Below are 24,274 nucleotides of genomic sequence, written 5' to 3'. Positions count from 1 at the left end.
GGGTTTGCCCTTACTCCAATTTTGGTTTACAGATGGCTTCCGATAGGAAGATGTTCTGTTCTGAAAAGGAGGCCTATTTGTGGGCTGACGTGGAGCAGACGGACACTTAGTAGGGAAACTGTCCCTTTTAGCGTTCTTGGCCGGTGGGGCTCCTGGGGGCTTAGAAGCAGGGTGCTTAAAAACCACAGGGCGCTGGCCAGAGTTGCTCCTAGCTAAGGAGGCATGTATCTGATCTTCACGATCAGCAGTAAGTGCCGACTGTATCCTCCCTCCGAAAAGAGAATCTGCTGTTAGTGGAGCAGTTCGAAGGGAGTTGACGCCTGTTTCCAAAAGGAAATTATTGGGCAAGGAAGAGAGGATGAGGTCTCTCTGAAGCCTTAACATCTCAGACATAGACGACGCAGCATTGTGTGATAAACACTGCGTAGTACATGAAAGGTGTATCAACAAGGCGCGGAGCTCCTCTGGGATTGAATCAGAGAGCTCCCAAACCAAGTCTAAGGCTGTGGCTGCCATGAGATCTAGCTGGTTAGCCAGACCTATGGAACGGCGTTCTCTCAGCTCCCAATTTTCCAACAGGGAAAGAAGGACTGCTGTATGGGTAGATGATGAAGGCATTGTAAGGGACAGCTTACTAGTGTCAGCATTAGGAACCGGAAGTTTGGAAAGGTCCAAACTGGTAGAAGGGTCGGGTACCGGGGCCTTATAACTTTTCCCGCCGTCCATCTGTTAAGGCTTCGTCAGCTCCTTAGGGGCTTTCCATGGGGATGGCGAAGGCTTATTGGCTGGCTCAAGTGACTGGAATACAGCCATTGTGGAAGAGCCAATAGGAAGGCGGAGATCCACTCTGGAAGTCGCCTTACTAATCCTGCCTGGCTCCCGTCTGCGGGCTACCTGTTCTGTAACGGTAACCGCAGATCCTGTGAGAGACAAGGAAGGGCAGGGGCAGAAGTCCTCATCTAAGGTATTGAACATAAGTTCGTAAACCTGATTGATGGAGGCCAAATAATAAAATTCGGCCTCATTAGACTCTGAACCCGCCTCAATAGAACCGTCTGCGGCAGCATTGGATTGATTGAAACCGGTGGAGACAGAAGTAGGAATACTAGATTCATCCGCTTCTATCATGAGAGGATAGTTTTCCGGCACCATCAAAGATATAGCTGGTGAGTTAGGTCTATCAGAGATCAAGTCAGTACACTCACTTTGAATACCAGCGGTCGCTGGTAAAGGATCAGTCGAAAAAGGGACAAAGATTCCCGGCTACTGTTGGATCCATAAAGTATTGGGATTTGATGGTGTAGCCGCAGCCCGGGGTATACTTCTATGCAATGTGGAAGAGACCCGTGGGGCTGAAAACGCAACCGAAGTGGTTAGATTAACCCCTGTACCTTGAGCCTGATATGTATGCAAACTAGTGTTTGAATACAAATTATGCTCAGTGGTTGTAGGAACGGCTAAAGTGTGTGTTGAGGCCAAAATAGAGGCGGACACACGTGGAAGGGTGTCACTAGATTCCTCAGAGAAGGATCGCCTAGGGGACCAAGGAGTCCGAGAGCGCCTAATAGAGGAAGGTCTATGTCCCTTATCCCTGCGATGCCGAGACACTGTGTGGTGAGCGTGAAAGATGTCCACTCCAATAATGATGAGGGCTAGTTGAAGTAGACGATGAGTCATACGACGACGAGCCCGAGGTGGAGGAGTAGCCGGAAACATCAGACACTACGTGTTTACGTCTGTGACTCACAGTAGAAACGCGGCTGCGTCTACCTTTGTGGAGTACTGACAAGGTAGTGTCAACATCTACAGTGACCGGAACGGTCTGTGGCACAGACCGGTACCCGGTGACCGGATCGGTCATTACATGACCGGTGACCGGACCAGTCAATGACCGGTGACCGGTTGACCGGTCATAGCATGACGGGTGACCGGTTGACCGGTCATAGCATGACCGGTGACCGGACCGGTCAATGACCGGTGACTGGTCATAGCATGACCGGTGACCAGACCGGTCAGTGACCGATGACAGGTTGACCGGTGATGACACCGGTCATAGCATGACCGGTGACCGGACCGGTCAATGTTGAATGGTGACCGGTGAAGTCTCTGGACCGGTCAACTGGTCGTTCCCGATGAACGGACCGGGCAAATTTTGTCCGGTGTCGTCACTAGGCAAGGACCGATGCATGGCATCTCCTGATGGCATGTGGTCAAGATCGTGTGGGGAAAAGTCACGACAAACGGAACTTTCCCTACTTTGACCTGAACTATGCATGTTGCGTCTACGACTCTTGAAAGGTCTACACTTGATGGCCCAGGTATCTACAGACCAATGCTCACAGAAAGGGCAGCAGTTGTCCTGGGTACATCCGGCACACATAAGGCAGCTATCATGGTTGTCCCATGCTGCTCTTATGTGGCCACATGAACCAGGTGTTTGAGGCATATTTTGCCTTGAACAAACAAACACAAAACAATACAAAAATAATTGGATATATATACCGAGAATATTTTAAGACAATTCAAAAACTTCTCTATTCTGTAAAACAGAAGAATCCAGCGAAACAGAAGCAACAATTAAGTAAATAACAAAAATGTCAGCCTTTGTATAACGCATCCGGAATAAAGAGTGATTTCTGGGTAATATCTCGTTTTGGTTATACGGCTACACGGCACTATGTGACCGTTCTGACCTGACCTGACGGGTTAATGAAAAGTGTGGGATACTTCGGACAGAAAGTTTCCGGATAAATTACGATCCTTCGGAGTAAGTAGCAATTAGATAGCAGGTAACGTAATTAAGCTATTAAAACTAATGTCAAGAATAGGGTTAAGGTATCATATAGGTTCAAAGTAAAGGGTTAGGGATCCCTAGAGAAACTAATGTCAAGAACAGGGTTAAGGTTTCATATAGGTTCAAAGTATAGGGTAAGGGATCCCTAGAGAAACTAGTGTCAGGAATAGGGTTAAGGTTTCATATAGGTTCAATGTATAGGGTTAGGGATCCCTAGAGAAACTAATGTCAAGAAAAGGGTTAAGGTTTCATATAGGTTCAAAGTAAAGGGTTAGGGATCCCTTGAGAAACTAATGTCAAGAATAGGGTTGATGTTTCATATAGGTTCAAAGTAAAGGGTTAGGGATCCCTAGAGATACTAGTGTCAAGAAAAGGGTTAAGGTTTCATATAGGTTTAAAGTAAAGGGTTAGGGATCCCTAGAGAAACTAATGGCAAATATAGGGTTAAGGTTTCATATAGGTTCAAAGTAAAGGGTTAGGGATCCCTAGAGAAACTAGTTTCAGGGATAGGTTAAGGTTTCATATAGGTTCAAAGTAAAGGGTTAGGGATCCCTATGGAAACTAGTGTCAAGAATAGGTTTAATGTTTCATATAGGTTCAAAGTATAGGGTTAGGGATCCCTAGGGAAACTAATGTCAAGAATAGGTTAATGTTTCATATAGGTTCAATGTATAGGGTTAGGGATCCCTAGGGAAACTAATGTCAAGAATAGGGTTAAGGTTTCATATAGGTTCAAAGAAAAGGGTTAGGGATCCCTAGAGAAACTAATGTCAAATATAGGGTTAAGGTTTCATATAGGTTCAAAGTAAAGGGTTAGGGATCCCTAGAGAAACTAGTGTCAGGAATAGGTTAAGGTTTCATATAGGTTCAAAGTAAAGGGTTAGGGATCCCTATGGAAACTAGTGTCAAGAATAGGTTTAATGATTCATATAGGTTCAAAGTATAGGGTTAGGGATCCCTAGGGAAACTAATGTCAAGAATAGGTTAATGTTTCATATATGTTCAAAGTAAAGGGTTAGGGATCCCTAGAGAAACTAATGTCAAGAATAGGGTTAAGGTTTCATATAGGTTCAAAGTATAGGGTTAGGGTTCCCTAGGGAAACTAATGTCAAGAATAGGTTAATGTTTCATATATGTTCAAAGTAAAGGGTTAGGGATCCCTAGAGAAACTAATGTCAAGAATAGGGTTAAGGTTTCATATAGGTTCAAAGTATAGGGTTAGGGATCCCTAGGGAAACTAATGTCAAGAATAGGTTAATGTTTCATATATGTTCAAAGTAAAGGGTTAGGGATCCCTAGAGAAACTAATGTCAAGAATAGGGTTAAGGTTTCATATATGTTCAAAGTAAAGGGTTAGGGATCCCTAGAGAAACTAATGTCAAGAATAGGGTTAAGGTTTCATATAGGTTCAAAGTATAGGGTTAGGGATCCCTAGGGAAACTAATGTCAAGAATAGGTTAATGTTTCATATATGTTCAAAGTAAAGGGTTAGGGATCCCTAGAGAAACTAATGTCAAGAATAGGATTAAGGTTTCATATTGGTTCAAAGTATAGGGTTAGGGATCCCTAGGGAAACTAGTGTCAAGAATAGGGTTAAGGTTTCATAAAGGTTCAAAGTATAGGGTAAGGGATCCCTAGGGAAACTAATGTCAAGAACAGGGTTAAGGTTTCATATAGGTTCAAAGTATAGGGTTAGGGATCCCTAGAGAAACTAATGTCAAGAATAGGGTTAAGGTTCCATATAGGTTCAAAATATAGGGTTAGGGATCCCTAGAGAAACTAATGTCAAGAATAGGGTTAAGATTTCATATAGGTTCAAAGTAAAGGGTTAGGGATCCCTAGAGAAACTAATGTCAAGAATAGGGTTATGGTTTCATATAGGTTCAAAGTAAAGGGTTAGGGATCCCTAGGGAAACTTATGTCAAGAATAGGGTTAATGTTTCATATAGGTTCAAAGAAAAGGGTTAGGGATCCCTAGAGAAACTAATGTCAAGAATAGGGTTAAGGTTTCATAGAGATTCAAAGTAAAGGTTTAGGGATCCCTAGAAAAAATAATGTCAGGAATAGGGTTAATGTTTCATATAGGTTCAAAGAAAAGGGTTAGGGATCCCTAGAGAAACTAATGTCAAGAATAGGATTAATGTTTCATATAGGTTCAAAGTAAAGGGTTTAGGATCACTAGAGATACACGTGTTAAGAATAATGTTAATGTTTCATATAGGTTCAAAGTATAGGGTTAGGGATTCCTAGAGAAACTAGTGTCAGGAATAGGGTTAATGTTTCATATAGGTTCAAAGTATAGGGTTAGGGATCCCTAGAGAAACTAATGTCAAGAATAGGGTTAAGGTTTCATATAGATTCAAAGTATAGGGTTAGGGATCCCTAGAGAAACTGATGTGAAAAATAGGGTTAAGGTTTCATAAAGGTTCATAGCAAAGGGTTAGGGATCCCTAGAGAAACTAATGTCAAGAATAGGGTTAAGATTTCATATAGGTTCCAAGTAAAGGGTTAGGGATCCCTAGAGAAACTAATGTCAAGAATAGGGTTAAGGTTTCATAAAGGTCCAAAGTAAAGGGTTAGGGATCCCTAGAGAAACTAATGTCAAGAATAGGGTTAAGGTTTCATAGAGGTTCAAAGTAAAGGGTTAGGGATCCCTAGAGAAACTAATGTCAAGAATAGGGTTAAGATTTCATATAGGTTCCAAGTATAGGGTAAGGGTTCCCTAGAGAAACTAATGTCAAGAATAGGGTTAAGGTTTTATATAGGTTCAAAGTAAAGGGTTAGGGATCCCTAGAGAAACTAATGTCAAATATAGGGTTAAGGTTTCATATAGGTTCAAAGTAAAGGGTTAGGGATCCCTAGAGAAACTAATGTCAAGAATAGGGTTAAGGTTTCATATAGGTTCAAAGTATAGGGTAAGGGATCCCTAGAGAAACTAATGTCAAGAATATGGTTAAGGTTTCATAAAGGTTCAAAGTAAAGGGTAAGGGATCCGTAGAGAAACTAATGTCAAGAATAGGGTAAAGCTTTCATATAGGTTCAAAGTATAGGGTTAGGGATCCCTAGAGAAACTAATGTCAGGAATAGGGTTAAGGTTTCATATAGGTTCAAAGTAAAGGGTTAGGGATCCCTAGAGAAACTAATGTCAAGAATAGGGTTAATGTTTCATATAGGTGCAAAGTAAAGGGTTAGGGATCCCTAGAGAAACAAGACTCAAGAATAGGGTTAAGGTTTCATATAGGTTCCAAGTAAAGGGTTAAGGATCCCTAGAGAAACTAATGTCAGGGGATATAGTTAAGGTTTCATATAGGTTCAAAGTAAAGGGTTAGGGATCCCTAGAGAAACTAATGTCAAGAATAGGATTAAGGTTTCATATTGGTTCCAAGTATAGGGTAAGGGATCCCTAGAGAAACTAATGTCAAGAATAGGGTTAAGGTTTCATATATGTTCAAAGTATAGGGTAAGGGATCCCTTGAGAAACTAATGTCAAGAACAGGGTTAAGGTTTCATATATGTTCAAAGTATAGGGTAAGGGATCCCTAGAGAAACTAATGTCAAGAATAGGGTTAAGGTTTCATATATGTTCAAAGTAAAGGGTTAGGGATCCCTAGGGAAACTAATGTCAAGAATAGGGTTAAGGTTTCATATAGGTTCAAAGTATAGGGTTAGGGATCCCTAGAGAAACTAATGTCAAGAACAGGGTTAAGGTTTCATATAGGTTCAAAGTATAGGGTTAGGGATCCCTAGAGAAACTAATGTTAAGAATAGGGTCAAGGTTTCATATATGTTCAAAGTATAGGGTAAGGGATCCCTAGAGAAACTAATGTCAAAAATAGGGTTAAGGTTTCATTTAGGTTCAAAGTATAGGGTTAGGGATCCCTAGAGAAACTAGTGTCAAGGATAGGGTGAAAATTAAGGATATGGTTAACGTGTTGGTTAGGGTCCAGTTGTGTTCCAGGGTCAATTTGAGTTAGAGTTTAAAAGGAAGTTTTACAGATAGGATCAAGGATTTGTATAGGGTCAAGGTTAGTCAGAATTATATAGACAAAAATAGTGCCAGGGATAGTGTCAAGGTGAGAAAAGTTTTCCCAGAGTAACTTGATGTCAGGAATAGGATCCATGTTTGAAATAGTGTCAAATAAATAATAAGGATTCCAAAAAGAAACCAAGTGTCCAGGACAGTGGAAAGGTTAGGGTTGCCAAAGGTTACCTAGGATCTTGTATAAGGTAAATGCAGAGGTAAGAGTAACCTATTGTGATCAACTGCTAAGGCAAGTCATAGAGTTAACCAATTCCTGCTCAGAAGCAAATTGAACAAGAGATGTGTTTGTCAGAAACACAATGCCCCCTATTGCGCAGCTTTGAAGCCATAAATTTGACGTTTGACCTTGAAGGATGACCTTGACCTTTCACCACTCAAAATGTGCAGCTTCGTGAGATACACATGCATGCTAAATATCAAGTTGCTATCTTCAATATTCAAAAAGTTATGACCAAACTTTAACAAAGGTTAAAGTTTTAGGAAAGAAAAATACGATGATATTTGACCTTTGACCTTAAAGGATGACCTTGACCTCAACTTTTCACCACTCAAAATATGCAGCTCCATGAGATACATATGCATGCCAAATATCAAGTTGCTATCTTCAATATTAAAAAAGTTATCAAACTTTAACCAAGGTTAAAGTTTTGGGACACACACATACAGTGACTGACAGACAGACAGGCCAAAAACAATATACCCCCGATCTTTCGATCCGGGGGCATAAAAAGGGTTTATGCAAGGTCCAGCATAAAATAAGAACAGCCTGCGAGTAACTCTTAGTCTGTTCAGGTTTTATTCTGTTTTCTCCTCATTAGTATCTTAGTATTGGAACTGAAGCCTTAAAAGCTTGAATCTAGCAACAAAGGTCTTTAGTTGAATTTAATTTTGTAAGTGACTACAAATGTGTCTAAATGTGTATCTACGCGGTAAAGGGTTCAGCACTAAAACGCACCAGCAGGTTCTGGGGTTCCAGCCCAAGAGTCCACAGCATCTAGGAGATCCCTAGCAGCCTTATAGTTGGCGTCACTGGGTGAAGCGCTGGATTTGGCTAGTGTGTAGGCCACCACAGTGGCCTGGTAGGCATTTTGGCTCGACTTCAGAACACTGATCTTGTTCTTCATCCAGGTCATAGCAGCATTTAGAACTGTTTCAACTTCAGCCTGGCGCCAAATTAACATTTTTATTTCATGCTTTCCGATGGTATATAGAGAAATATCGGTGACTTAAAACTGATATTTCAGTATTTCAAACAGTGAAGAATAAAATTATTGATAATTTTCATTGTTTTACAGGACGTATTTTTATATATCTTTGGTTTCCCCATTGTGACCCAAGTGGGACTACTCTGAATTGATGTTTATAAAAACATACGGATTAGCTTCCTTTAAAAATACATGTAGTAAAATAGCGGGGCGCCCAACAGGGAATTATATTGTCCAGAGTGGCAAAAATATACAAAAATAATCAATAATGTAAGCATAAAATAAAAAGAAAATTTGTTTGATTTGGTGGAATATCAGTTAATTCACTTGTGATCATAGAAAAAATATATTTTCACTTGTGGCAAAAATATCATTTTCTATGATCACTTGTGAATTAAAATCGATATTCCACCAAATCCAACAAATATCCTCTATGTAAGTATAAAAATGCTGGAGGGGTGATTCGATTGTAACTAAATAATATATTTGCTGCAAATACCTCAGATACTTACACAAATTGTTATTAACATGTTGACTTTTTCGTAACAAATGTGATTGTCAGTTAGTTTTTTACTAACATTGATCATTTTCAATTCCAGATGTACTTTGAAAAAACAATGTAAGTGTTAAACTTCATGCTTTTATAATTACCAATTTCATTAAAAATTATGACAATCCAAGTATGTTCCACTACATGTACCAATAACCCATTACGCAGTTACCGTGATGCAAACTCTTTGTTATTACTACTTGAACTGTGACTAAACTTTTGTCACAATCAAGCAGAGCATGTCATAGTAACAACCCTTTGCATGCTGGGAAATTTGTAGTCTGCTAAAATGCCGTCTGCTGAATTTCTAAAATTAGCTTTTTCTTTGATTTTTTCAAAGAACACTATCAGAATAGCAAACAGTTTGGATCTTGATGAGACGCCAGGTTCTGTGGTGTCTCATCTGGATCCAAACTGTTGGCAAAGGCCTTTAAAATTCGGTTCCAGCACTGAAAGAGTTAAGGAATAGCCCTGAAACCATAAGTTGTAAAATGAAGTTTTAATAAGTTGTAAGTTGTAAAAATAATGTCATAAAAACTCTAAGTTGAAAAAGGGCCATAACTTTAACAAATTGTAATGTAGGATTAACACATACCGGTATGCACAACTTCATATAATTAGGAACAATCCATGCAAGTTTGAATTTGAGTAATTTGTTGTACCGACAGACGGACATTTATATTTATTGCCAGGGTATCATAACAGGTGACATAGACTATTGTTAAAACCACGTAACCTGCTTATATAAGTTACGTTCAGGGGAAACCTGGCTTATTGCATGTGAGTCAAGTCTCATCCAAAACTAGCCTGTGCATTCAAAACTTTCCGCTTTTATGGAATTTTCATTTATATGAAGTCTCTTCAAAAGGAAAATCAAGTTAAGACTGCACAGGCTAATCTGGGACGGCACTTAATGCAAATGCATTATGCCCCATTTTTCCAGACCGAAGCTCATATACATTTGCGTCGTGTTCTGATAAAACTAGGCATAATGCATGTGCGTAAAGTGTCGTCCCAGATTAGCCTGTGCAGTCCACACAGGCTAATCAGGAACGACACTTTACGTCTAAATTGGATTTTTGCTAAGAAGAGACTTCATTTAAACGAAATGTCATAAAAGCGGAAAGTGTTGTCCCTGATTAGCCTGTCTGTGCACTGCACAGGCTAATCTGGGACGACACTTTACGCACATGCATTAAGCCCAGTTTTCTCAGAACACGACTCATTTTTACATTACCATTTTCTCAGTAAGGTCAGTTAGGACTAGAGTGGACTTGTAGTCCAGAATGGCCGCAATGCAGAATGCCGTGAATCCGATGCGAGAATCACTGCCACCCTAAAGTGAGAAATAAGATAACCAATCATTATTCAAAGTGTTGAAACATGCGATTATATTAAGTAAGATTTAAACATGTAACTTGCGAATGTCGCCGTGGTGTAAAAAAGGTCGCCGTGGTGTAATGGATATGGTGTCCGCCTAGCGACTGGGAGGTCACGGGTTCGATCCCCATCATGGGAGCGTTCTTTAGATCTCCCCCAAAGACACCAAGTACTGGTTCTAGGCCCAGGAAACGGTCTCGAGAGCGTTTATATAAGCCTTAGGCTTTCCATGCAATTGAGCTAAAATAAATAGGTATAAACTAAACTAAATGTCTGATCTATAATAGCTGCTGCAGTTACGTCCTCAAACAAGTTAAGTCATTGTAAGTGCTGAATGCCTTCAAAGCATCATTTTGACAAATGGATGGTCTTAAACATTAAAATTGTTGAAAACAGACACATTCAATTCATTTGTTGAAAACATAAAATGTCCATGTCCTCAATTGATATATATATTTTTATACTCTGATAAATTTCATACTAATAGTTCGCTTAAGAAAATTAAACAAAGGGCAATAACTTTAAAAACAAGCAAATTTTTGAATTGATATCCCCCGCCAATATACTTCTGGACACAAAAAGTTGTCTGGACGGATGGACAACACCAACGTGCATCATCCTCTTATCAATATATATACTCCTACCAAGTTTCAATGAAATCCGTCAAAGCACTTTCAAGATATAGCTCCGGACACGCACAAAAAGCTTTTTTTCAAGATACAAAGGGCCATAACTCTGTTATTATCCAATGGCGTACAATGCCATTTGGCGTGCATCATCCTCTTATCCATATATATATATATATTCATACCAAGTTTCAATGAAATCCGCCAAAGCACTTCCAAGATAAGGCTCCGGACACAAAAAAGCATTTTTTCCAGATACAAAGGGCCATAACTCCATTATTAACAGATGGTGTACAATGCCATTTGGGGAGCATCATCCTCTTTTCCATATATACACTCATTCCAAGTTTCAATGAAATCCGCCAAAGCACTTCCAAGATATGGCTCCAGACACAAAAGTGCCGGACAGACGGAAGGACGCCAAAACAATATCCCTCCGCCTATGGCGGGGGATAATAAATTTATAAAAAAGGGGTAATGTTTATTGAACACCACATTTCTGCACGAAGTCTTCAATCCTAATATTAAATCAAAATCCCTTTAATTCTTTTTGAGTTGTTATTTGCACATTTAATACACTACCGGTATGTACTTTGGCTCTGCACTAGAAAACTCTAATGAAAAGAACTAAAAACATAGAGAGTTTAAGTTCCTGCACTTTTCACTTACCAACAATGTTCTTTTAAGATATATGAAGATTAATCTTAAAATCTTAATTGTTAAAGATTTATAGAGTGAACAAGAACATAATCAAAGGGCAATAACTGTAAATATGGAAGAAAAAGTTAAGCTACTTTGACTGTGCTCTTCCTCTCAAAGATCTGAATCAATATTTGAAGTTTCATTTGAATCCATTCCTGTTTTCCACTTGTGTTTTGTACTCGAAAATTACATTATGTAATTATTTAAATGCAAAGAATCAACACAGAGTAATACGTCCAAATATACTATAGGAAGAGGTACGGTCTGTGTACCTTGCACTTCCTACCAATGTCTTATATAATTTGTCAAATAATGATTTTTTAATTATTCATGGTACAGGTTTTATGCAGTTGATAGCTTGTCAAGCCTGTGGAGTATATTATAGAGTAATACATCATTACATACATGTACATTCATCTCCTTGTGTATCAAGTAAATAGAGTAATACTTCATCACATACCATCATCTCCTTGTGTATCAAGTATATAGAGTAATACATCATCACATACCATCATCTCCTTGTGTATCAAGTATATAGAGTTATACGTCATCACATACCATCATCTCCTTGTGTATCAAGTATATAGAGTAATACGTCATCACATACCATCATCTCCTTGTGTATCAAGTATATAGAGTTATACGTCATCACATACCATCATCTCCTTGTGTATCAAGTATATAGAGAAATACTTCATCACATACCATCATCTCCTTGTGTATCAAGTATAATAGAGTAATACATCATCACATACCATCATCTCCTTGTGTATCAAGTATATAGAGTAATATGTCATCACATACCATCATCTCCTTGTGTATCAAGTATAATAGAGTAATACATCATCACATACCATCATCTCCTTGTGTATCAAGTATAATAGAGTAATACGTCATCACATACCATCATCTCCTTGTGTATCAAGTATATATAGTAATATGTCATCACATACCATCATCTCCTTGTGTATCAAGTATAATAGAGTAATACGTCATCACATACCATCATCTCCTTGTGTATCAAGTATATATAGTAATATGTCATCACATACCATCATCTCCTTGTGTATCAAGTATATATAGTAATATGTCATCACATACCATCATCTCCTTGTGTATCAAGTATATAGAGTAATACGTCATCACATACCATCATCTCCTTGTGTATCAAGTTTAATAAAGTAATACGTCATCACATACCATCATCTCCTTGTGTATCAAGTATAATAGAGTAATACGTCATCACATACCATCATCTCCTTGTGTATCAAGTATATATAGCAATACGTCATCACATACCATCATCTCCTTGTGTATCAAGTATTTAGAGTAATACGTCATCACATACCATCATCTCCTTGTGTATCAAGTATATAGAGTAATACATCATCACATACCATCATCTCCTTGTGTATCAAGTATATAGAGTTATACATCATCACATACCATCATCTCCTTGTGTATCAAGTATATAGAGTTATACATCATCACATACCATCATATCCTTGTGTATCAAGTATTTAGAGTAATACATCATCACATACCATCATCTCCTTGTGTATCAAGTATATATAGTAATACATCATCACATACCATCATCTCCTTGTGTATCAAGTATATAGAGTAATACATCATCACATACCATCATCTCCTTGTGTATCAAGTATATAGAGTAATACATCAACACATACCATCATCTCCTTGTGTATCAAGTATATATAGTAATACATCATCACATACCATCATCTCCTTGTGTATCAAGTATAATAGAGTAATACATCATCACATACCATCATCTCCTTGTGTATCAAGTATAATAGAGTAATACGTCATCACATACCATCATCTCCTCGTGTATCAAGTATAATAGAGTAATACGTCATCACATACAATCATCTCCTTGTGTATCAAGTATATAGAGTAATACGTCATCACACACCAACATCTCCTTGTGTATCAAGTATAATAGAGTAATACATCATCACATACCATCATCTCCTTGTGTATCAAGCATATAGAGTAATACTTCATCACATACCATCATCTCCTTGTGTATCAAGTAAATAGAGTAATAAATCATCACATATTATCATCTCCTTGTGTATCAAGTATATAGAGTAAAACATCATCACATACCATCATCTCAATGTGTATCAAGTATATAGAGTAATACATCATCACATACCATCATCTCCTTGTGTATCAAGTATATATAGTAATATGTCATCACATACCATCATCTCCTTGTGTATCAAGTATAATAGAGTAATACGTCATCACATACCATCATCTCCTTGTGTATCAAGTATAATAGAGTAATACGTCATCACATACCATCATCTCCTTGTGTATCAAGTATATAGAGTAATACGTCATCACATACCATCATCTCCTTGTGTATCAAGTATATAGAGTAATACATCATCACATACCATCATCTCCTTGTGTATCAAGTATTTAGAGTAATACATCATCACATACCATCATCTCCTTGTGTATCAAGTATATAGAGTAATACGTCATCACATACCATCATCTCCTTGTGTATCAAGTATATAGAGTAATACGTCATCACATACCATCATCTCCTTGTGTATCAAGTATTTAGAGTAATACGTCATCACATACCATCATCTCCTTGTGTATCAAGTATATATAGTAATACGTCATCACATACCATCATCTCCTTGTGTGTCAAGTATAATAGAGTAATACGTCATCACATACCATCATCTCCTTGTGTATCAAGTATAATAGAGTAATACGTCATCACATACCATCATCTCCTTGTGTATCAAGTATATAGAGTAATACATCATCACATACCATCATCTCCTTGTGTATCAAGTATAATAGATTTATACGTCATCACATACCATCATCTCCTTGTGTATCAAGTATAATAGATTAATACGTCATCACATACCATCATCTCCTGGTGTATCAAGTATAATAGAGTAATACATCATCACATACCATCATCTCCTTGTGTATCAAGTATAATATAGTAATACATCATCACATACCATCATCTCCTTGTGTATCAAGTATAATAGAGTAATACGTCATCACATACCATCATCTCCTTGTGTATCAAGTATATAGAGTTATACATCATCACATACCATGATATCATTGTGTTTCAAGTATTTAGAGTAATACATCATCACATACCATCATCTCCTTGTGTATCAAGTATATAGAGTTATACATCATCACATACCATGATATCCTTGTGTATCAAGTATTTAGAGTAATACATCATCACATACCATCATCTCCTTGTGTATCAAGTATATATAGTAATACATCATCACATACCAATAGTCTCCTTGTGTATCAAGTATAATAGAGTAATACATCATCACATACCATCATCTCCTTGTGTATCAAGTATATAGAGTTATACATCATCACATATTATCATCTCCTTGTGTATCAAGTATAATAGAGTAATACATCATCACATACCATCATCTCCTTGTGTATCAAGTATATATAGTAATACGTCATCACATACCATCATCTCCTTGTGTATCAAGTATAATAGAGTAATACATCATCACATACCATCATCTCCTTGTGTATCAAGTATATATAGTAATACGTCATCACATACCATCATCTCCTTGTGTATCAAGTATATATAGTAATACATCATCACATACCATCATCTCCTTGTGTATCAAGTATATAGAGTAATACATCATCACATACCATCATCTTCTTGTGTATCAAGTATATATAGTAATACGTCATCACATACCATCATCTCCTTGTGTATCAAGTATATATAGTAATAAGTCATCACATATCATCATCTTCTTGTGTATCAAGTATATAGAGTTATACATCATCACATATTATCATCTCCTTGTGTATCAAGTATAATAGAGTAATACATCATCACATACCATCATCTCCTTGTGTATCAAGAAATAGAGTAATACATCATCACATACCATCATCTCCTTGTGTATCAAGTATATAGAGTTATACATCATCACATACCATGATATCCTTGTGTATCAAGTATTTAGAGTAATACATCATCACATACCATCATCTCCTTGTGTATCAAGTATATATAGTAATACATCATCACATACCAATAGTCTCCTTGTGTATCAAGTATAATAGAGTAATACATCATCACATACCATCATCTCCTTGTGTATCAAGTATATAGAGTTATACATCATCACATATTATCATCTCCTTGTGTATCAAGTATAATAGAGTAATACATCATCACATACCATCATCTCCTTGTGTATCAAGTATATATAGTAATACGTCATCACATACCATCATCTCCTTGTGTATCAAGTATAATAGAGTAATACATCATCACATACCATCATCTCCTTGTGTATCAAGTATATATAGTAATACGTCATCACATACCATCATCTCCTTGTGTATCAAGTATATATAGTAATACATCATCACATACCATCATCTCCTTGTGTATCAAGTATATAGAGTAATACATCATCACATACCATCATCTTCTTGTGTATCAAGTATATATAGTAATACGTCATCACATACCATCATCTCCTTGTGTATCAAGTATATATAGTAATAAGTCATCACATATCATCATCTTCTTGTGTATCAAGTATATAGAGTTATACATCATCACATATTATCATCTCCTTGTGTATCAAGTATAATAGAGTAATACATCATCACATACCATCATCTCCTTGTGTATCAAGAAATAGAGTAATACATCATCACATACCATCATCTCCTTGTGTATCAAGTCCCCCTGTTCCACAAAGAATTGATCTTCACAACCTGGCCTCTTGACTCCTTTCAAGTAATTGAACATCTCGTAAAGTATTTCGGGGGAAACGTATGTGAACCCCTCATTCTTCAGAATGGAGAACATCTTCAACACGTAGGCAGTTAACCTGTCAAAAAAAAAAAATTACTGTCATAAAAGTTATATTTGATAGCCGAAGTTAAAACTGTCAATGTAGATAAATATAAAATAAACCTTTTTTATTTTTTTTACCTTTGACCTTGAAGGATGACCTTGACCTTGAACTTCCACCACTCAAAATGTGCAGCTTCATGAGATACACGTGCATGCCAAATATCAAGTTGCTATCTTCAATATTGAAAAAGTTATGGCCAACGTTAAAGGGATCTTTCCACGTTATGGTAAATTGACAAAATTGAAGTTGTTTTAGATTCGCAAATTTTCGTTTTAGTTATGATATTTGTGAGGAAACAGTAATACTGAACATTTACCATGGTCTAATATAGCCATTATATGCATCTTTTGACGATTTAAAACCTGAAAATTATGAAGCGTTGCAACGCAAAACGATTGAATAATTTGGAGAGTTCTGTTGTTGTCGTTTAATTTTGTGAAACTACATAAACAAATTTTTCTAGTAAAATTCATTTTAATTAGTAATTACTTACCTGATATCATATGCTCATATGCTATTTACTCCGATAGGATCGTAATTTATCCGGAATTTTTCGTCCGAGGAATCCCACACTTTTCAGAAACCCGTCTAGTAGGACAGAGCGGTCACATTTAGTGCCGTGTAGCCGCACAACCAAAACGGGACATTACCCAGAATCCACTCTTATTCCAATAAAAAAATATGAAATATTAGACGAAGAGCGGGGTGGGAGGTGGGACTTACCGATATCAGGTAAGTAATTACTAATTAAAATGAATTTTACTAGAAAAATTTGTTTTAATAGCTTAATTACGTTACCTGATATCATATGCTGAATTTGCAGCTGAGGTGGGAAGGTTCGCGAAAATCTCCCCATCACAGCGGAACCCATATCTCGGGTTCTCAGCTAAACTTCGTTATTACGGTATTAACTTAATTCACGGATAAGCGTTATATACCTATGCCGTAGAAGATACTACCGTTTGTGCAACCACAAGGGGGCCCAACAAATACAAGTTGTCCTGTTGGCACTCCAGAGAACGAAGATAAAAAGATGAAAAAGTAGTCTGATTCCTCCAGAAAGAAGCTTGAAGCACGTCAGAGAGTGGGGTATGATTAATATATGCCCACCAAGCCGACATTGCTCGTAATTCATGCGGTCTAATCTTAAAAAGGGATGAATCCCTTGAAGAAAGAGAAGAGTAAGCCCTTTTTATAGTCGAGGCTACCCAACGGGAAATAGAAGCCGCAGACACATCGCCCCCCCTTTTAAGGGAATGAAGAGTCTCTTACGAGAACCTCGAATAGACTTAACTCTAATAAGATAGAACTTCAAAGACCTGACAGGGCAGAGGAGTCTATCTTCATCTTCATTACCACAAGTTCTAGAAAGACTTGGGACCTTGAAGGGTTTAGAAGCCATAGAGGGGAGTTGATTTTTAGCAAGGAATCCTGGCTGACACAACAAGGTGACAGAGCCATCGGAGGAATCAAAACGAAGATGGCTTTCTTCGATAGAAAGAGCATGAATTTCACTTCTACGTTTGGATGAAGCCATGGTAAGAAGGAAAACGGTCTTCCAGGTTAGGAACTGTAAAGAAGCCTGATTAAGGGGTTCATAGGGAGCTTTAATAAGCGATCCAACAACACAAGCCAAATCCCATTTGGGGGTAAGAGAACGAGACACAGGACGTTTAAGTTCCATGGCTCAGATCAGTTCCAAAATGGCTGGGTCAGCACAGACTTGTGATGACTTACGAAAAGCCAAGGTATGCGAAAGCACAGATCTGTATCCTTTGATGGAGCTAAGAGAAAGTTTCTTATCATCAAAAAGATAGATTAGAAAATCCGCTATGCGTCTAGCAGAGGGATTGAGGGGATCAATTTTCCCTCGAACACACCAATTAGAGAAGAGTTTCCAGCGAGCATCATAGACTGCTCTGGTGGACTTTCTCCTTGCAGAGGCAACGAGCGTTGAAGCCCTGACAGAAAAGTGTTTCTTCTGTAGGGATTGCCTGATAACGGCCAGACATGTAAGTGGAACATGTCTGGATCCATGTGAAGTCTGCCTCTCTGAGATAGGAGATCTGACCTATGCGGGAGTTCCCTGGGAAATTCGCACAGGAGACCGAGAAGGTCGTTGAACCAGGATCTCCTGGGCCACCAAGGGGCTATCAGGAGGATCCGGCAAAAGCTCACCCTGATTTTCCCTAAGATTTGGGGAATTAATATGGGTGGGGGATAAGCGTAAGCGTCCAGTTGATCCCAAAGGAGTCCCGAAGATGTGATTGGAATTGAGAAACAGCTAGAAAGACTGCTCGCATTTCGAGATTGTTTATGTGCAGGAGAGATTCCTGAGGAGACCACAATCCTGATAATGTCAGGCTGCGGGGTTCCAGGTGAGCGCCCAACCTTCCATGCTCGCATCCGTTATGAGATGTAAAGACGGTTGCGGGGGAAGAAGCGGTACTTCTGCCAATAGGGTCTCCTCGTCTAGCCACCATTGAAGGTGGGGGACTAAGGACGGAAGGATGGGAATCTGTGTAAGCAGATTGTCTGGAGACCATTTCCATCGCCCTGAGAGATAGTGCTGAAGAGGAAGTAGGAAGAGACGTTCCAACTGCACGAAGTCTGCTACAGAGCTCAGGATACCGTTGAGTGAGAGGAAATCTTGAGCTGTGATATGAGATTGGGACAGCACCCATCTGACCTTCAAAAGGAGGTCTGATATACGTTGCAGTGAGACCCTGACCCGATTGATGTGGGTCAGAAAATTCATTCCCACGAATATGAAATCCTGAGAGGGAATGAGGTCTGACTCGGCTACATTGAGAAGGAGTCCTAAAGAGAGGAGCTCCTTCCAAGAGAACTCTAGGTGTAGCAGAAGCAGTTGACGATCAAGCTGGTGTAGGAGCCAATCGTCGAAATACTGAAGCAGTTGAACCCCGTGTAATCGGAGGTGCGCGCTCACTGCGGCCATGAGTTTGGTGAAAACTTGTGGAGCCGTAGCCAATCCAAAGGGCATCGCCCGAAACTGGTAGACCTGGCCTTGAAAGGAGAAGCGCAGGTACTTCCGGTAGTTGGGATGGATAGAAACATGGAAGTATGCATCTTCCAGGTCCAAGGAAACCCCCCATTGCATGGGTTTGATGGAGCGCCGAATGAAGGCAGGAGTCTCCATCTTGAAAGTAGGTTTGACTAGAAACGTGTTGAACACTTTTAAGTCTATTACTGGTCTCCAGGAGCCGCTTTTCTTTTGAACAAGGAAAAGGCGACTGTAAAATCCTGGAGAACAAGGGTCGTGAACCCTTTCTACCGCCTGTTTTTCCAGGAGTCCGAGAATGGAGTCTGGAAGTTGTGGATGCGGAGATACCAGATCTATTGGGACGCGAGAGAGTGGGGCCTTTTTTTGAATTGAAAAGTGAGGCCTTGTGTGACAAGAGAATGAACCCAAGCGTCCGAAGTTATTTGGAGCCATCGATTTGCGAAGTGCATAAGTCTGGCCCGACTGGTACCTCCGGCATCAGAGGTTGTGGCGGTAGAAAGGGGTATGACCTAGGGCTGACCTTTAGGAGGTCCACCCTTGCTGGAAGAAGGATTAAATGACTTCTTGTACGCATTGGGTTTGCCCTTACTCCAATTTTGTTTTACAGAAGGCTTCCGATAGGAAGTTGTTCTGTTCTGAAAAGGAGGCCTATTTGTGGGCTGACGTGGAGCAGACTGACGCTTAGTAGGTCAACTGTCCCTTTTAGCGTTCTTGGCCTGTGGGGCTCCTGGGGGCTTAGAAGCAGGGCGCTTAAAAACCACAGGGCGCTGGCCAGAGTTGCTCCTAGCTAAGGAGGCATGTATCTGATCTTCACGATCAGCAGTAAGTGCCGACTGTATCCTCCCTCCGAAAAGAGACTCTGCTGTTAGTGGAGCAGTTCGAAGGGAGTTTACGCCTGTTTCCAAAAGGAAATTATTGGGCAAGGAAGAGAGGATGAGGTCTCTCCGAAGCCTTAACATCTCAGACATAGACGACGCAGTATTGTGAGATAAACCCTGCGTAGTACGTGAAAGATGTATCAACAAGGCCCAGAGCTCCTCTGGGATTGAATCAGAGAGCTCCCAAACCAAGTCTAAGGCTGTGGCTGCCATGAGATCAAGCTGGTTAGCCAGACCTATGGAACGGCGTTCTCTCAGTTCCCAATTTTCCAACAGGGAAAGAGGGACTGATGTATGGGTAGATGATGAAGGCATTGTAAGTGACAGCTTACTAATGTCAGCATCAGGAACCAGAAGTTTGGAAAGGTCCAAACCGGTAGCAGGGTCGGGTACCGGGGCCTTATAACTTTTTCCGCCGTCCATCTGTTTAGGCTCCGTCAGCTCCTTAGGGGCTTTCCATGGAGATGGCGAAGGCTTATTGGCTGGTTCAAGTGACTGGAAAACAGCCATTGTGGAAGAGCCAATATGAAGGCGTAGATCCACTCGGGAAGTAGCCTTACTTATCCTGCCGGGCTCTCGTCTGCGTGCTACCTGTTCTGTAACGGTAACCGCAGATCCTGTGAGAGACAAGGAAGGGCGGGGGCAGAAGTCATCATCTAAGGTATTAAACATAAGTTCGTATACCTGATTGATGGAGGCCAAATAATAAAGTTCGGCCTCATTAGACTCCAAACCCGCCTCAATCGAACCATCTGCGGGAGCATTGGATTGATTGAAACTGGTGGATATAGGAGAAGGAATAATAGATTCATTCGCTTCTATCATGAGAGAATCGTTTTCCGGCACCATCAAAGATATAGCTGGTGAGTTAGGTCTCTCAGAGATCAAGTCAGCAGACTCACTTTGAATACCAGAGGTCGCTGGTAAAGGATCAGTCGAAAAAGGGACAAAGATTCCCGGCGACTGTTGGATCCACAAAGTATTGGGATTTGATGGTGTAGCGGCAGCCCGGGGTATACTTCTATGCAATGTGGAAGAGACCCGTGGGGCTGAAAACGCAGCCGAAGTGGTTAGATTAACCCCTGTACCTTGAGCCTTATATGTATGCAAACTAGTGTTTGAATACAAATTATGCTCAGTGGTTGTAGGAACGGCTGAAGTGTGTGTTGAGGCCAACATAGAGGCCGACACACATGGAAGGGTGTCAATAGATTCCTCAGAGAAGGATCGACTAGGGGACCTAGGAGTCCGAGAGTGCCTAATAGAGGAAGGTCTATGTCCCTTATCCCTGCGACGCCGAGATACTGTTCGGTGGCGCTGGGAATGATGTTTCCTGATCGAACATCTCCCCGAGCGCTGGCGTGATCGCTCTTTACGAGGCAATCTACGCCGAGAAACACTCGGTGAGCGTGAACGACGTCCCCTCCGATAATGATGAGGGCTATTTGAAGTAGACGATGAGTCATACGACGACAAGCCCGAGGTGGAGGAGTAGCCGGAAACATCAGACACTACACGTTTACGTCTGTGACTCACAGTAGAAACGCGGCTGCGTCTACCTTTGTGGAGTACTGACAAGGTAGTGTCAACATCTACGGTGAATGGAACGGTCTGTGGCACAGACCGAAACCCGGTGACCGGATCGGTCATTACATGACCGGTGACCGGACCGGTCAATGACCGTTGACCGGTGACCGGACCGGTCACAGCCTGATCGGTGACCGGACCGGTCAATGACCGGTGACCGGTTGACTGGTGACCGGACCGGTCATAGCATGACCGGTGACCGGACCGGTCAGTGACCGGTTGACCGGTGACCGGTGACCGGTCATAGCATGACCGGTGACCGGACCGGTCAATGTTGACCGGTGACCGGTGAAGTCTCCGGACCGGTCAACTGGTCATTCCCGATGAACGGACCGGGCAAATTTTGTCCGGTGTCGTCACGGGGTAGGGACCGATGCCTGGCAGCTACTGGTGGCATATGGTCAAGATTGTGTGGTGAAAAGTCCCGACACACGGAACTTTTCCTACGTTGATCTGATGCCGAGTCATTCAACTGGTCATTCCCGATGAACGGACCGGGCAAATTTTGTCCGGTTTCGTCACGGGGTAGGGACCGATGCCTGGCAGCTACTGGTGGAGTATGGTCAAGATCATGTGGTGAAAAGTCCCGACACACGGAACTTTCCCTACTTTGACCTGAACTATTCTTGTTGCGTCCACGACTCTTGAAGGGTCAACGCTTGATGGCCCAGGTATCTGCAAACCAATGCTCACAGAAAGGGCAGCAGTTATCCTGGGTACATCCTGCACACGACAGGCAGCTACCATGGTTGTCCCATGCTGCCTTTGTGTGTCCACATGAGCCACGTGTTTGAGGCATATTTTGCCTTGAACAAACAAACAAATACACAAAACGATACAGAAATACACGGATATATATACGGAGAATGTTTTAACGCAATACAAAAACTTCTCTATTCTGTTAAACAGAAGAATCCAGTGAAACAGAAGCAACAATTAAGTTAATAACAAAATGTGGGCCTTTGTATATCGCCATCCGGAATAAGAGTGAATTCTGGGTAATGTCCCGTTTTGGTTGTGCGGCTACACGGCACTAAATGTGACCGCTCTGTCCTACTAGATGGGTTTCTGAAAAGTGTGGGATTCCACGGACGAAAAATTCCGGATAAATTACGATCCTATCGGAGTAAATAGCATATGAGCATATGATATCAGGTAACGTAATTAAGCTATTAAAATTGCTTATACAAACTATAAAATACGTCTTTCTAACATACTTGGCAGGATGGCCGAGCGGTCTAATTGGTTTTTACTTCAGGACTCCGGGGGTCACTGGTTCGAGCCCTGCTGCGGGCTACTTTTTTTTCCTTTTTTAATTTTATTCTTAATGTTATACTGGAGCTTTTTAGATCCAATGTTTACATATATCAATATAAAGCATTTAGTGACAAACTCAAAACATGCCAAAATCTGTGAAAAGGCCCTTTTAAAGGGTTTTTTTCGGACAGACGGACAGACTGACATACTGACTGACATACTGGCGGACAGTTCAACTGCTATATGCCACCCTACCGAGGGCATAAAAATAAATATTATTTTTCCAAATTTTGTGTTTTTAAATTATGTTTCAAAAAAAAATGGGGGAGTATAGTGTGAGGGTGTGGTGGTCATTTATAAGATGATCTTTAAAAAAAAAAAAAAAAAAAAAAATGGGGGGGGGGGGGTTGGGGAGGGGGGGGGTGGGCGTGGTGGATGGTTTGGGTGGAGTCTATTGTGGTATGTCAGGTAAGAGTTGTTTTGTCAAAGTATCAATCAAATCTAATCATAAATAAAGAAGTTATGGAAAATTTATCAAAATTTAATAATTTGACCTTGCGAGTCAAGGTCATTCAAAGGTCAAGGTAAAATTCAACTTGTCAGGTACAGTACCCTCATGATAGCATGAAAGTATTTGAAGTTTGAAAGCAATAGCCTTGATAATTTAGAAGTAAAGTTGATCTAAACACAAAATTTAACCATATATTCAATATTATATTTGATTTCTGATAAGTCAAAAAAGGGCCATAATTCCGTAAAAATGACAACCAGAGTTATGCAACTTGTCCTTTACTGTCCCATTATGATAGTTTGCGAGTGTTCCAAGTATGAAAGCAATATCTATGATACTTTAGGGGTAAAGTGGACCAAAACACAAAACTTAACCAAATTTTCAATTTTCTAAGTATAAAGGGCCCATAATTCTGTCAAAATGCCAGTCAGAGTTACATAACTTTGCCTGCACAGTCCCCTTATGATAGTTAGTAAGTGTTGCAAGTATGAAAGCAATAGCTTTGATACTTTAGGAATAAAGTGGACCTAAACACAAAACTTAACCAAATTTTCAATTTTCTAAGTATAAAAAGGGCACATAACTCTGTCAAAATGCCAGTCAGAGTTACATAACTTTGCCTGCACCGTCCCCTTATGATAGTTAGTAAGTGTTGCAAGTATGAAAGCAATAGCTTTGATACTTAAGGAATAAAATGGACCTAAACACAAAACTTAACCAAAATTTCAATTTTCTAAGTATAAAAAGTGCACATAATTCTGTCAAAAT

At 39.9% G+C, this 24,274-nt stretch overlaps 1 protein-coding gene across 4 annotated transcripts in view; it reads right to left on the bottom strand.

The window, feature by feature from the left end:
• Window positions 1–24,274, bottom strand: part of LOC127846688 (pregnancy zone protein-like) — a 573,673-nt gene that overhangs the window by 18,163 nt on the left and 531,236 nt on the right. For all 4 annotated transcript variants that reach the window (XM_052378170.1, XM_052378172.1, XM_052378173.1 and 1 more), the window contains 3 exons: window positions 16,050–16,221; window positions 9,829–9,927; window positions 7,792–7,999 (listed from right to left, as the gene is read on the bottom strand). In XM_052378170.1, coding sequence (XP_052234130.1) covers window positions 7,792–7,999; window positions 9,829–9,927; window positions 16,050–16,221 — 479 coding nt within the window. The remainder of the gene's footprint in view (window positions 1–7,791; window positions 8,000–9,828; window positions 9,928–16,049; window positions 16,222–24,274) is intronic.

Source organism: Dreissena polymorpha, chromosome 9, assembly GCF_020536995.1.
Source record: "Dreissena polymorpha isolate Duluth1 chromosome 9, UMN_Dpol_1.0, whole genome shotgun sequence".
Classification (NCBI taxonomy): Eukaryota; Metazoa; Mollusca; class Bivalvia; order Myida; family Dreissenidae; genus Dreissena; species Dreissena polymorpha.
The sequence above is the reverse complement of the archived record's forward strand: the minus strand, read 5'-3'. Positions and strand labels throughout refer to the sequence as shown.